Source organism: Cottoperca gobio, chromosome 10 (assembly GCF_900634415.1).
Source record: "Cottoperca gobio chromosome 10, fCotGob3.1, whole genome shotgun sequence".
Taxonomy (NCBI): domain Eukaryota; kingdom Metazoa; phylum Chordata; class Actinopteri; order Perciformes; family Bovichtidae; genus Cottoperca; species Cottoperca gobio.
Genome location: NC_041364.1, coordinates 16049479 through 16065816, shown reverse-complemented (window position 1 = coordinate 16065816; position 16338 = coordinate 16049479). Strand labels below are relative to the sequence as shown.

At 42.6% G+C, this 16338-nt stretch overlaps 1 protein-coding gene across 10 annotated transcripts in view; it reads right to left on the bottom strand.

Moving 5' to 3' along the window:
• Window positions 1–16338, bottom strand: part of LOC115014856 (glutamate receptor 3) — a 111238-nt gene that overhangs the window by 51488 nt on the left and 43412 nt on the right. For all 10 annotated transcript variants that reach the window (XR_003832949.1, XR_003832950.1, XM_029441950.1 and 7 more), the window contains one exon: window positions 4526–4765. Coding sequence is in view for 8 of the 10 variants with exons in the window: in XM_029441950.1 (XP_029297810.1) it covers window positions 4526–4765 (240 nt within the window). In the remaining 2 variants the exon portion in view is untranslated. The remainder of the gene's footprint in view (window positions 1–4525; window positions 4766–16338) is intronic.

The following is a 16338-nucleotide window of genomic DNA, read 5'->3' as shown; positions in this document are numbered from 1 at the left end:
GGTTAGTCTTCATCCTAAAAGCCTTATCTCTTGTAACCTTGAAAGTGGAAACAAAGTGTTTGAAAACATGAACAAGTAGGCTGAGCAAGTGAAGCAGCCCAACAGGGTTCTGTTAGAACAAAATAACAGTATATCTTCTGACTAACTAGCTCTACACTGCAACACAAATAGTTGTTTCTTTATTTCCATGTCATCTCCATGCAGCTACTGATTAATATGGTTTTGTTAGTTCGTTTAACACAATATCATTTATGTAGCCATCAGTGTGCGTATTTAATAACCACCTTTTATAGTCCTCATTTTAAAGCTTAATTAGCTAAACATGCTTTGTTCTATCTCTGTCTGAATTGTTTAAAATGTGTAAGAATTGTGAGTGGTAAATCTGCCACTACTGTCATTGAAAACTGCAGACTTGTAGTTTGTTTCATAATTCAACTTTTCTTGACCCCTTAGTAGCTTTTAAGGAAGTAAATGACACTCAGGAAGAAGGGACATAAGAGAAAGCTAAAAGCATATGAGGACGCGGTATAGAGAGGGATGTGAGAAAGAGAGTGACTCATAAATCAAGTAGAGGTGAGATTGCTGAATCAGGGTTGATTGTGCCTGGGAGAGACAATAAAGCCTGTAATCATCGGTCTCTGCTGCACAGAACTGGCAATTATCTGCCCATACCTGACCACCAGAACAGAAGGTGCAAGGTCCATCTACCTTCAGCCTGAACAGCTCAAGATTTTTAAGGGGAAGTTCGTCTCCTGATGCAAACTGAAAGGACAGAAAAAGCAATATTCCCTCTTGGAGAGAGAAGAATTGGGGAAAACAGAGGATTTTAAAGGAGTGTTGCTGTGATCATCAGTTTTTTGCTGGTGAGCCATATGTGATGTTTGGGAGTGATTCAATAGAACGAGTGGTGACATCTTTTTGGACCTTTCATCGCTCTCTAACCACACACGTATTCACACACACACACACACACACACACACACACACGTATTCACACACTGTATATCACTGCCTACGGAAGCTCCATTTGCTTCCAGTGCAGTTCCTTCATCATAACATCTGCTTTCATACAGACAGTTAGGCAGTTAGGGTACACATTTACCTTAATTTCCCTTCAATACATTAGACCCTGAAGCTTGTGGACAATCATGCTCTGACTGAAAGCTCTGCATTAAGGCCTAAAAGCATTTTTTGCCAGCCCTAATATAAGCGCCAAATGAATAGTGTGGCTGTAATTTGTATTTTGTTATTGACTGAATAAAACCTCTTGTTGGAGCTCAGCTCGTGAATACGCTGCGTTTTCCTTCCCTAAAGTCAGAGTTAGGAGAATAACTGCAAAGTTGCTTCCAGTATTGTGAATGAACAATGCTTTTATCAAACACAAATGAAAAAGCAAAAAATGAACTAAAGAAAATAATACAACAGGTGCTTTGTGTCGCATATCATGAGCGGAGGGTCATTTGTTATTTGGGTTTATTCGTTCATTCACTGTTTATCTACAGCAAAATCAGAAATCTGTCAGAACCAGCAGCTTACGGGGATGTATTGTTACATGCTTTTGCTTTTTCTTTGACTTGTGTAAAGATTATTTACATGTAAGGTCACATATCACTAAGCGGCTTTCTCAATACGTCGGGCCGTTTTCATCTGATGCTAACAAAAGAACAGCTGAGCAGAGCAATAAGACAATGGACTGCAAGACAATGATCTTTCATTCACTCACAATTTCATGGATTGTGAAAAAAAAATTAACGAGATCAGAGATGCCCAACCAGGTACATGTACCCCACAGTGGAAAGATTGTGGAGGAACTAAAAATAGAAAATTCATTATGAGTTGATTTAAAAAAATATCCATAAATTTGTGTTAGGGAGGGAAAAACAAATTCAAAATAAATTATGAATTGGTGAAATCAATGCTGATCTAGTAAATGCATTGTCACAATAACCAATCCTACCAGCTCCTACCACCAACAGGGGTCAGTAATAACACCTTACGTGTTGTTTAACTGATAAACAGTTGAAATCGTAAGCTAAAAAGAATGAAGAGGTAATTAAAACATTAGCTAAAACTAATGGATAAATAGCTGAAATAATTAGTTAAAGTAATGTAAAACAGTTGAAAGGACTGGCATAAAGTAAAGTTAGCTAAAGGTGACGTATAATGGTTAAAACCAACATTAACAATTAAATTGTAAATGTTGCAACAATATTCATTTTTAGTGGCGTTACTTAAGATACACTTTAACATAAACTCTCCGCACGTGAAAGGTGGGACTAGTGAAGTGGTACTTGAGCTCACCTGACCGGACTGTCGGGGTACGTCAGACTAAAAAGGTTGGGAACCTCTAAAATCAATAAACAACTCAAAAGAATGCAGACAAAAGCAGATGTCTGTTGATTTTCCTTTTCCCTCAGAGCCAGAGGGTAAAAAAAACATACATCCTTGAAGACAATTTTCCCTTGTCACTCCTCCTGGTTTAGCCAGCAGTCAGTGTCCATATTGCCTGGGGAGCTGCACTACCTGATAAGCGAAGGTAGAGGCTCTCTGACACATCGGTCTGCTTGATGAGCCAAGTGTCAAAGCCCCCCAAAGTGCTGGATGGAGTGCATCAATAAACGACTTTAATCCCCTCCTGGGGCCAATGTCCTCCCGCTAATAAGGGATCGTCTTACACCACTGGCAGCGAGGAGAGAGGTAAAAGTGGCTTGGCATGGGCTTCAGCACGGGGATACACAGTACGGAGGGAATTGTCTGTACACAGGTAACAGCCTGTAAATCACACGCGCCTGCTGTTAGCTTAATTGCTGGATTGAACATGTGTTTGGTTTCCTCCTCCTTCTAAACTTTCCCTCCCTCTTTTGCCCTCTGTCCCTCTTTCCCCTCTTTATGTCTATTTGTCATCTTTAACACCTTTTCTGTTGCAGTATTTCAGCCTCTTTTCTCCACCTCCGCTATGTATCCAACTTTGCCCCAGACATTCTCACTTGCCAGACAGAAGAGGAGCAGCAGAGGGATGGGGACCGGTAGCTGCGCAGTATTGGTTGTGCTGAAGGACGTGTGGGTTGCTAGCATCCGCAGGGAAGATCCAATGAGTGTTCTAGTCAGAGTGACCCTAATTAACCACATATTATCTGCAGGCAGTGTGGAGGATTAAGGCCCTCAGCTCTGGACCCTCCAGGCCTGGAAACCCAAAGACAGAGGGCTCTGCGCTAAAGCACACTTCATATTCTGCCTCAGAGCAAGACACAGAGAGGTGGGGGCGTGAGGCTCAGCCAGAAAAAACTAACCATACAGCATATAGCACGCTGCAGAGAAGACCGGCTTGAAGCATATCTAGACCTTTCTATAATGAGCAAATAAACATAGCCATTCCAAACTGCTATGTACTGTAGGGCTGCAATTGAGGATTATTTTCATTAGCGATTAATCTGCAGAATCAAAATTCAAAAGTCAAAATTAATCCATTAATCGTTTGGTCTATAAATTGTCACAAAATAGTGAGAAAAATAGTTTCTCAAAGTCCAAGGTGACGTCTTTAAATGTCGTTTTGTTAGTCCAAAACCCAAAGATATTCAGTTTAATATAATATAAAACAGAGAAAAGCAGGAAATGTCTTTATTTGAGAAGCTGAAAACAGCATTATGCATTAAACAAAAACAGTCGATAATCAAAGTAGTCGGCAATTATTTGACTGTCGATCGACTAATCGATAAGTTGACTCATCATTGAAGCTCTCTGGCTATGCATGAATATAGAAATCTGCAGCCAGCCTTTTTTGGCACCCTCACAAAGAGGAAGACATATTGCGTCTTTGTCTGTCACATCCTGAACATATCCATCTCCCCTGCCCAGGTGACGTTTGAACAAATTGGAGTTTCCGTAGGAGGAGGGGATCCGTATTCTATTGACAGATAATGAGCACATTTTCTCGTTTGACATTAGAACATCCAGAAATGAACACGTGGACATGTTGACAGGTAGACACACGCACAGCTGCATTAAACCAATGTCTATGGTCAACAAGGCAATGCAATTTGGGAACTACACAAAAACCCTCATTGACGCAACACAATAAGCAGCCCCCACAGGCAGGCAGACACTCTTTCTGCAGAAAGATTTTAGTAGCAGCTGTGACATACCTCATTTCAGATGAAAGACGAGCCAATATCAACAACATGATTAAACAGAAGATTAACTGACACCAACCAGCCAACTGTTAAAAAAAAAAGTCCAATCCAAAGGTTATAGCTCATAAGATGCGTCGTTTCTGTGTGCAACGTGTTACTACAAGTGTTACGAGCTGCTAGTGAATACAGTTCACATTTACATAACACCAAACTATTATATAAAATAGTAAGTGCCGTGTTAACAGTTCAAGCATTTACAGGGCTTTCACAAAGTATTACAGGGTAAATCTATCCTCTGCTAACCCCGGTGTGCAGCTGCTATTCTGAGCCACTGCAACATTTCCTGTGGTTGCACACTGCAACGCAAAGCTTCAAGTCCTGACAAAGTCACCTACCTCTGTCGGTGTCGTAGAGGTAGACAAACTTCTGCCACTTGTAGTGAGAGAGCAGGCTGAGGACAGCGCCGCGGAGGGCGGGGCGCATCTGGATGACAAACTGCACCTCATTATCGGTGGGGTAACTGGGTGTGACAAAGGAGGTGTGCAGGGCGCCGCAGAACGAGGTCAAGGTGTTCATGGACTTCTTGTCGTAGAATCCGAAGATGGCGTACACTCCGCGGGAGAACTGGGAGCAAACTGCAGGGAAAGCAGAGGGCAAGAGGACACGAGTGTTAAGACATTATTCAGCAACACGTGTGTGTGTGTGTGTGTGTGTGTGTGTGTGCACACATCACTCTCATCACATCAGTAATAGTTCCATTAGGTTGTTGTAATCTGACAATTATTTTTCCTGATTAATACATTCATTATTTTAGAGAATGGTGAAATATGACAGTAACTATTACTCATAGCCCAAGGTGATGTATTCTAATTGTTTGCTTTATTTGACCATCAGTCATTTCTTTCTAGATAAATGACTGAAACAAAGTAGTTAGATTCATTTTCTGACTAACTGACTAATTGATTAATATCATCGCTCCTCAATTATTCTTTGATCAGATAGTTCCTGATTTAAATCAAAATGTTTTGCCAATGGTCATAGTCATTACGGGTATTACAGAGGCCTGTCCCAAAGTCTGGAAAACAAACCCTAATGATGATATCAGGGTTATCTCGGCGTGGGTTTGCAGACTAAAAAAATCACAACAGAGATCCTATGTTACAAATCAGGAGAGTATGAAAGATGTGGATGGGTCTGATGAAAGGTGCAATCAATTGCATTATGGGAAATGTAGGATCCAGTGTTTTTTAGAGTTTGACCCACACTAAGGGTTAAAACTCTGGATATCTCAACTTTTTTTTTTTATCTGTCTATTTTGAGTTCTTTTACTTTGTGGAAGTGCGATACTAAATCACTGGAGTGCCCGTTTAATTAAGAAAATAATCGGTGTAGTAATCAATAGTGAAAATGTGTTGCAGCCCTAAACGATCATCCCTAGTGTTCACAATATATAAACCAGTTTACACTTGGTACCAGCAATATGAGAAATGCATTTTAATACACAATGTACAGCAAAACAGCATGCATTGCATCAGCAAGTGAACGTGTCTGGTACTCGTGAGCTGCATTGTGACAGGATGTCAGCAAACATCCTGCCGCTGTAAATGCAGGCGATAGAATGTGTTTTTGTTTGAGTAGGAAAGTGGCAGCCGATGCATAGAAGCGTCACACCATTGATGGTATCCAGCTCCCACCAGTTATCGCTCTGCTCCTTCATCCACACTGAACATCTCACTGCAGCATACGCAGCAGCTGTGAGCGCCACCGCTGCCTGTCACCGCTTCTGCTGCCTCCTACGGAAGAGCTGAAAAAGACGGTTCTTTCTGAGTGAGAAGTGAATGCAGCTTCACTTTGAATGGATCCACAACGTTTTTGTTTGTTGACACCACAATCTCAGCAACTTGGTATCAGCGCATAGTTACTAGGCATACCCGTAGAGATCACATTTTAATACGATTGGCCCAACTTTTGAGGTTTAAAAAAAACATTTTGACAAGCTGCTCAAACACCAGACTCACTTCAGTGAAACTACTATCTGAGGTGAGCACAAAAGTAAAAGATTATAAGCAGTCACACCATCATTTGAATGTTTTTCACTTCAACAAATCTATAACAACCACTTCGGGAAATGAACATCTCAGTAATACAAGCATTTTTTCTCTCTCCCATCAGCGCGTGCGTCTGATGACATTTCTTGAGAGGCAAAAAAACATTTCCATTTGTTTGTGTATTCATCATATGCTCTAGTGGGACAGCGCAAATTGTCAGGCAGGAGCGACTTCCATTCAGTCAGAAGCCATTAATGTGTAAACTAACATTCAGAGCTACAGGTGTGTTTTGCTTTCCCACCCTATCATGAATGACTGCTCACTTATTCTGATTGACTCTCAAGTGCTCCTACTGGGTAATCAAGCATTCTTAACATCCGCAAACACTTTGAATATTTCAGTACAATGGTTGACAGGAGGGAAGGCAATATTCAAACTTGTGTAACAGCGATGTTTAATATTTGTTTCCGATTAGCTGACGGGAATTCATTCAATTGGTACGGTGGCATACGACGCAGCTTAGGCCGAGGCTCTTGTATTAATGCCGCTCTAAATAAGTTTGTGTTTTCATCCTAAGCAAGCGCAAGATGAAATCCCACACGTACACACATACAGGTAGAAGTGCACTCAGAGAGCGCAGACCTCCGGCAAGGCCAAATCTGCCCCACCTCGCAATGGTAACGAAAGTGAAAAAGTATTTGTGTATCCGCCCAGTGATTCGGATCTGCTCCAAAATGTGTGTGGTTCTTCCTTGGCCCATGCTACACCCTTCCACCAAGTTTCATGAAAATCGGGCGAGTAGCTTTTCCGTATTCCTGCTGACAAACAAACCGAACCGAAAACATCCTTTGCGGAGATAATAACCATGTACCATTTTATTTTCCTGCCGTGAGAATGTGTCTGTCTTTGTGAAGAAACGTGCTACAGTATGTGCAAACCTTTCACACATGCTAAAGAGGACAACATGACAGCGTTCACATATTCGGCTCTTAAGCACAATTGCTGTGTGAATGAGAGATCTAGTCACTGGTGGGATTTGCTTCATCCTTTTTAATTCTATTCCCTCCCTATCTGTCCTGGTACAGACACCTCTCCCAAGGTATAAGCATCCATTCTCAGCAACACTCTCACTCTCTCTATCGCTCTCACACACACACACACACACACACACACACACAAAAGCTCACACGCATGCACTGATGCAGACATACAAACATGCACACAGACACACACCCAACACTGCTTTGAGATAAGTGAATCAACAGATGGACAGCAGTATTGTGGGTAAGTGCTGCAGGGTGAGTTGTGCAATCTCCCACACTGAATGGGAGCCAGTAGGAGCTGCAGCCCTCGTCGAGGCCCAGTTTTCTCTGCACTCCCTCTTAATTTGGGCCAGTACTGACACAGAACCTATCCTAGGGGACCAGATCTGGCAGCCTCTTTCCTTCTGCTCAGCTGTCCTTTGCTTATTAGGTTGAGCTTTGAGCAAGCCCAAGCTTCAATAACAGATATGTCCACACACCCTCATCTCGCTGCCGGTAACCTCCCTCTTGCCCCCGTTAGACATGAAATGTCTTCGCGCTGCACCCTTATCAGGGTCGTCGCCTTATTGTAGTGGAAAGGTTTGCGTGCTGCAGGGATCCCATGAGCTGTGCCATCTAGAGTGATCTGAGCTCCAGGTATGTTCTCCCGTGGCGGTGAGGTTTACAAGGATGTTCTAGACAAAGAATGACCTGTTCTGTTTCGGGGGCACACACTAGCCAGTTTCATTGCACCAGATCTGCCAGCATCACACAACTCTGTCCCAAAACACACAAGGCATCCCGTCACAAGAACGACACACTCCTTTCTTCCCCAATAAATCCCTTCCCCACCTTCTCCAGACTCTGTCCTGACGGCATTCACAGCCACGTGCATGCATTGCCATAAATAGACCCAACCACCAATCAATGGAAGCAGCGTAATTTATTTTCAATGGAGAGCCATAAGCTGCGCTGTGCAGAAACCTCTTGTTTTCTCACTCTTAATCACTGCTGGCACATTTCCATGGTCAGAGGCGAACACGCCACACCACATGTTGAGGCTTTGTGGGTTCATAAGGTGTTTATATACTACAGCATGTAGGTGATAGTAAATCTGAGCTCCAGGAACCTTCAGATGGAGCTCGCGTCATGATTGATTAAGCAAATGTGTCCCAGCATCAGAAAAGAAATGACCCTTCTTTTGGCAGGCTACAACCATCATTTTCACAAACTGCTGTGAGAAAATAATATAGAAAAACAATTTGCCGTTTCACCCAGCGCTGGTGGAAAACACAAAAGAAGTGCCGTCTCTTATCGCCAACAGCCCGGATCACCTGTGAGGAAAGAGCGAGTGGTTTTTTGAAACTCCTTTTAAATCCCATATTGTTTTGTATCACATTGTACTGTAACTTTATAATTAATCTACATTTTTGTTACAAGCTGCACCAATTTGCTACCTTGCTAATTTGCGGCGCATGTAAATTCCTTACCCTTTTACATTTTTTATAAACTCTAATTCCTTTCAGTCAACAACACAGCAGAACAAATGAGCAGACCATATACACTGGGAAGTTTATTAATAAGAAATAGCAAGCAAAAAAAGCAATCAGTAGAAACATATTGACCAAGTCGAACTGAGGAATTGAAAGTTTCTTTGCAGTGAAAAGGAAAGTCAAGTGTACCAAGATTAATAGTTAAATAAAAGAAATGCTTAAAAGTTTAAACACAACGGATCTGTATCTTCATTTCTGAACCTTTAGATATTGAGTTTCCTGTTATGTGTGATTCTGAAGAGCCAAACTCAGAACTTTAACTCTTTTTGAAAGTTTCCTCAGGCTATATTGAAAGTTCTGGATTACCCTCTAGCAGCCCGAAAGAGCCGTACTCAGTATATGCATGTATTCCAACACTTCACTCACTCTCCCAGAGATGTCTCTCCATGCAGTACTGATCCCCCCCCCGCCCCTTCCTTCAACGCCTCACTGTCTCTCTCCACTTTCCTCTCCCCTCACCACTTTATTTGACCTCTCCTTTTGTTGCCTGTCTTTTGCCTCAGCCATCTGCTCATCCCCCCAAAGCATACACCCTCTTCAAGCGTGGCAGTGTCTCTCCCCACCTGAGTGCCTCTCTCTTTCCCCTCTCACATTGTTTCCCCCATAATATCGCCTCGCTCCATCAGCGGAGCAAAGATTGGTGTTGGACTTTATGCCGAAAAAAGTGCTGCCCCGGCCTCATCCCTCTCAGTAATTAAAAGTAATTAAATAAATGACGTCCTGTAGGTGGAAATAACGTCCGAATCTGTCCCCAACTCTGATGAAATAAAACATCAGTTAATACAATTCAATGATTCTGCAATTGTCACCTTGAATTTTAATAATGCTAATTTACTTAAGTCCTTTAGACAGCTGTGTGCACGTGCACATTAACAAGGGGCTTGGATGACGACTGAGTGGTAAACAACACAAAGATAATTCTCTCATCTGCTCTTTCTCTTTTCTTTCTCCTCTCATCTCATTTTCCCTTTTTTTTTTTCTTCCTCTGCAGCTAACCGTGCCTCCTTCTTCTCCTCCTCCTCCTCCTCCTCCTCCTCCTCCCCCCCTCCCCTCCTGCTGCAGGGAACCATGCATCCCATCTCCAGTTCACTGGTCAAACACACACAGTGTGCCGCCCTCATTCCCTTCTATAATCAGGACACTCGGCAGTGCTACGGGGATGTTACATTTCTGATGCATCACTGGGATGGCTGGCCTGGAATGCTAGTTCAGAGGGATATGTGGTATCCTGCAGGCATGCTGAGCTAATTCATATGAAAAAAACCTTTTCATGCACTCAAAGTATTTGCACTCCCATGCTCTTTTGCGGCCCATGAGCCAGAGCTTTGCACAGCCTTGGGAAGGGGGCTGGGAACAGTAAATGTCAACGATGATTGTATCTCTTTAGCCGTTTCCTCGACTTTTTCCGCAAAACCCACATTATTTCCCTTGTTGGCTCCGTTGTTTCTCCTCTCAGCCACATGTCCTCCATTTCCTTCCTGTGTCTCGGTCTTCTTCTCCCCCTGGTTCTCTTAGCTCCTCTTACTGGTCTCGCCCCCTCCCTCCTTTCCCAGTTTTCACCAGCCTACATCAGGACCAGCACGTCCTGCTCTGTAGAAGCAATGCTGTCACTGGGAGATAGCTCGTAAGTGCCCGGGGGGGATTGCATCAGCTTTTGTCATATAGAGATGTGAAGTGCTTCAAACTGTTAACTCAAATAGCAGACCTAGATTCAAGAACGACTCAACTGCAATGGTGCTGTTAAATGTTCAAAAGGAAGCTGTTACTAGTCGTGCTCCATCAACACCCAGCATCTATTTACACTTTAAATGACCTACTGGGTTAAAAGATACAGAGACACACACTGTGGGAAAAAAATACTAAATTCAATGAATGTGTCCAGTGGTTGACATTAGAGGGCTATTTCAACATAGTTGTTAATAGATAATAGATCGTATTTTGTTTTTGTTTAAATAAATCAGTTTGTATTGAAACTAGAAAACTAACAAAACACAGTATTAAAGGTTTTTAAGATGTAATGCATAACAATGAAACATTGCAATACACACATTTGATGCTTAACCTGAGGCAGCCCTTATCACTGCAAATGGCAGTAAACTGTACACGGCCGCTCTCCCCATCGCACAGCCCTAACTGTCAAAGACACAGCATATTTTCCTCATTGGCCGCACACTTTCAGAAAATTTGCACATTTTCTAAAGGCAGATTTAAAGATGCCCAGTGGAGTTTTTGACCACTAGTAGCGTTATGGAGCAGAGTTCTGTCAATCTACTTGCACGTGCATGTGCATGCCAGTACACAGTCCTGCCAATGTTTTTTACGCTGATCACTGGTGGCAGACGTGGGCCGAGACACAGCAATGCACAAGCACAATGCAGGGAAGAAGAAGACCACTAGTAAGTAAACAAGGATGCTAACAAAATGTTTTATAAGGAAGGAAATGCATTGAACATGTTTGTTAGACCTCAAGGACACACCCACGTGACACTGAATGTAAACAGAATTATGTTTTTTTTTAACAAGAAAACTCCACAGGGTACCTTTAAGTGGTAGAAATGTGCATTTCATCTGAAGCAGTGTTGTCGCTGTGAAATTTCCCAGTGTAAAACTGATATAAAACAAATGTCTCTCCTGGCCTGTGCTTACCCTGCCAGGTTGTGAACGTACTAGCTACCGACTTGTGAGTTCAGACGTGTGTGTCGCTGTATGCATGTACCTGTGTGTTTGCCTGAGTGTATGATGGATGATAGGGGGTAAGGAGCCTGGCCTGGGGTGCTCTGTCACTTGTCGTTGGTTAGTCTGGAGCTCACCCACCAAGAGATAAGCATCTCCACATACCGTAGTATGTGGAGGCAGGTTTATAACTCTCTCTGCTCCGATGGTCCATTTACCTCCTATCATGTTTTCTATCTTCTATTTTAATCTTTGATCATGGTAGACATTAAACACCACAGTGCATAGGTTTAATAACAGAAAATTAACGGGTACTTTTCGTTGTATCTATAAACAACTGCAGTGTGACATTTCCTTCTCTGCTATATGTATTAGTGAAAGTCACAAAACGGGTTACTGGCCAGTAACTTTAATGGCTCAACTGAGTGTCTCTATCAAAGAGGGGGCTGAATGTCTGTCTGTGTTGCTGGTTCTATACAAAGAAGAAGCATATACATGTTGTGCTTCTCACTGCCATGATACACGGAGAACAGGTCAACTGATAGAAGAAACATCTTATTCCAACACGACAATTGCATGCGTGCGATTTATGTCAAGTTTCGTTTGATCCAAATGTAACGTGAGAAAGAACACAAGCCTATTTCTCTAAAGATACATGGAAATGTATTAACATTGAAATAAGTGTGAGTCATTTTTTGACACCTGCTGCTCATATTTTTAGTACAACACATAAAGCCCACTACAGTAAACTGTAAAATAAGACAGGAGTCATTACTGAGAACAAGCAAACAGAAATGTTATCCAATATAAAGCAAAACTGCAACGTTTAAGCATTCATTAGCATGGTGTTAGTTTGAATTAAAGCCAAGTTAGAATATTTACCTGGTGTAAAACTTAGCACGATATATTCCAATAGAAAGCATGTTCACAGAGCTTTGTAGTTGCCGTGTAAATAGTCAAATATCCTCTGAAAGGGAATTAATGTAAATGTGTGTGAAAGTATCAAATTAAAATTTCCATTCAGGGTTTTTGTCCTGAGCTTGATGCAGAGTGGTATAGCCAAATGAGAAGGACATTATGGAAATCTGTGTGAAAGCATTTAATTCAAACTCCGGTTAGCATGATTTATATTCTCTTTGAAGCTTCAAGAATTGGGCCCAAAAGGCATCCATAGGAAGAGGAAAACTTGTCCCATATCATGATACGCCTGGGAGGCTTGTATACAACCTACAACGCCAGTCAATGAGATGCGAGTGGACCTCGGGTCCGTGAGCAGGGAAGACTGAGGAATGAATTATGTGATATGTGATAAGACTGTTTGTCAAATCTTTGACAAAGTAAGCTGAGGGAGGATTACTTATGCAAACTAGAATTGCCTGCTTTTTAAATTGACCCAATATTCAAAATATAATTAAACAGAATGTTTTTGAACATTTTTAAGATGTGACTTAAAAAGGAGGACTAAGAAATAAGACTGTAGACAAATATGTCTATCTACTCTAACAGTATCCACTAGTGTTTAGAACACTTTAATACTAGAGTATTATTGTTAGCGATATAGAAAATTGCATTCATAAGTTCATAATAATTTCCTTGCAACATGTGAGGCTTGAATCAGGATTGCTCCTCGTCTCATAACTGTTCCGCAATTTAAAACCTTTGTTTAATCATAAACATGTGCCTGACATTCTCTCTCTCTCTCTCTCTCTCTCTCTCTCTCTCTCACTCTCTCACTCTCTCTCTCACTCTCTCACTCTCTCTCACTCTCTCTCTCACTCCCTCTCTCACTCTCTCACTCTCTCTCACTCTCTCACTCTCTCACACTATTTTATATAGTGAACTGCAATTCCTTAATTCCTGCCGAAATTGTGTCTTGTACAGTGAAACTGGGTATGTAAATGTGTATAATTTTATTTTATGGGGGGGGGGGGGGGGGGGGGGGGGTTCACTTGAGAAAGCAAAAAAGCAAAAGCTTTGACTGCAGCAAATTCCTATGTATATCGTGCCCTGAAGATGAGAAACTGATCCTCCGACCAGAGTCACTGAGATCAGATGTGGCCCACAAGCACGTACTTCCCTCTCACTGGAGGTCATCAACTATTCTCTTTCCTCGCTTGTTTTTCTCTGCAGCCCTTCAACCCGCAGCTCTTTCTCCTCTCCACCTGCCATCTTGATGATATAGTCCTGTACTTGCGTGAGGAGTGGCTGGTGAGTAATCCCCAAGGGAGTCAATGACTTTCGACTCCATCTCCTTCTGACAGATATTTTCACCTTCAAGGTCTAACAATCATGCTTTTGTTTGAACACAGGGCAACACACATGGCTGAAAGAATTCTGCGAGTCAAACAGACCTACATGCGTCTGTCAAACACGTCGGCCATTTCAGAAGTTCAGACAACGTTATCTTGGACGGTTTGCTGAACAACGCAGTTTGATAAGACTCAACGGATATGCAGAAATCTCACTCTGCCCTCGTCCGCATGTCATTTCCTTGACGCATGCAATTAAGGACTATCTATGCGAGCAGATAACAGACCTAAACCCTTGACCCTCACTTCATCTCGAGAGCCGTGCCCAAAGATCCCACAGCTCATCTCGTTGAACAAATAACAATCCCTTCTCCGACAGGCTCTTGCGGTCCACCATTTGCTGCAATGCAGAGGCTCGAGGAGTGCTACAGGACTCGTCTTATCCTTTCAAAGATGATCACTCCTCTCACCTTCAGGAAGATGTCACCACGGTACACAGCGAGTACAGCTGCTCTGACCCTTCCAGTGTGTCTGTGTGCATTTTTAAGGAGGATTCAGCAGCGTATGAAACATGTAAGGCTTATGATATTCTGTAATTGGATTTCCAAGAAAGCTGGTGACAAAACCTCACACACCACTAATCCTCCCAATCAGCACTGCGGGCCTAAAGCGTGCTCTTCTTTCGTAGATGAATATGGAGGAAGGAAAGGGAATGGAGTATGAAGCGAGGAGGAGCGTGGTGGTCGCAGATGAAGAAGGGTGGGGATTGCGCCACAACTGCATGAGGACGGACAGCCAATGATGGCGTGCCGACGTGTCCGCACACACGCGGGTTAATCAGCATCTCCGTGCTGCGAGCGAGGCCGAGTTAGAGGAGGCAGGGCAGCCGAGAGGGAGAGAGTTCAACACGTCGTACCAACACAGCAAACATTCAAACTGTTGCTGTCAGAAGCGGTCAGGGGCTCCGCCTTCACAACAAACAGGGAAGATTAGCTTTGCTGAATCACAGGAAACAGTTCTCTTAAGGAGAGGATGCCTTTAAGAAAAGAGGACACGAGGAGAAAACTCTCAGCTATATCAATGAAAAATGCTTTAAGAAGATGCACCTAAATGATTCTACTCGGGTAAAGACTTGTGGTGATATTTCAGGTATAGACCACCGCTCCCGACTGACTTGTTTTCAATCCAATTGCACGCAGCAGGGAAAATACCTGGCAGCTGCAATCCTCTGTGGTTCCTGTTCTTATTTGGATCATTGAGAAAGAAACAAGCAAACGTTGTGGATGTCTGGCAGCCACGTATATTTTTCCATCACTGTCAAAACACTGGATTGTTTTTCCTGCTCTACATCAATTCTATCTGTTCTTCAGTCTTGCTTGCTAAACTAGTTTCTCTTTGACATTTTCTTTTTTTCTGAATCTCCAACACTGGGTGGCAAGGAGTCTTGAAATATCTATATTCTAGTTAGAGTGCAAACTAACTGAGTTTAATGCTTCCTGACTGGTTGCTTCTGTCCTTTAGGGAGATTTCTGATCTGTGCGTCTTGTGTATGGTGCACATGGAAAGCCAAGAGTGTGCCGCACAGGGCCACCAAGAGGGGATGACAATCTGCCACTCTCAGGATGGTCCACTTACTGCGCGTGTAAACTAAGCCTTGCCCCCAGGTGTCGCTAATCAAATTACGTGTCACATTTCATATCCTATGCCGATGAAACAAACAGAGCCGAGCCATTGAGGGATTTGCATTGTGAAGTTTGATAATAGGGCTGAATTTTAAAACGCCACCTCGCCAGAACCGGACTCTCCCAGCTTGTTACCTTTCTCTGAAGAATAATACAATAAGTCAATGAGGATGGGAGATGGAACCAGTTGGTTAACCTTGAAGACATCACTTAAAGAATTCCCTCTCCTTCTCAGCCTCAATCCAGGCCTGGTTAAGTATGTAGAGTCCAGCACCACTTTTCATCTTATTAGTGCCATTGCTGAGATGGCTCTCTGTCCCTGAATAATAATGCTTTAGGTGGTGTGGGGAGAGGGAGAGGAAGATAGAGAAAGAGAAAGTGAGAGAGAGCGAGAGCGGGAACAAGAGAGAGAGAGAGAGAGAGAGAGAGAGAGAGAGCTATGACAGTGAGTGAGCTTTAATCATATATACGCCGGGCCCGGGCGTATAAACCCTTGAATATGCCTTACTCACCTTACTTTTCAAAAGCAAATTTCCCCACAAAAGCCAATAAAGATTCTCAGCCAGGGGCTTCACTTTAGAGCCATTTCACAAATTCACTTGAAGAGATGAGAGCAAGATGTTTTCTCGCATTAGATGAAAAGATGGATTCTCCGTGGACCTTTCATTGTCTGGATAAGTGCTGGGCAACTTATTCAGTTGCACTCTCACGCCAATGAGGAAAAAATCTGTCTAATTTGGTGCCTGTCTGAAATCCTGTCTGATATGGTCACTGTGCTGCAATGTAGTCAAGTCAGAACAAGTCCAAGGTTTAACAGTATCATGGCAGCATAAAGACACACTGAAGTGGGTGGATCAGCATGGCAGACTGATCAAAAGCAAAATACAGAACATTAACTTCTAAACTAGATGAATTAAGTTGCCATACATTAATGATTTTTCATTCATTTACAATGTGTTGATTTCTCAGGATAATCCACAG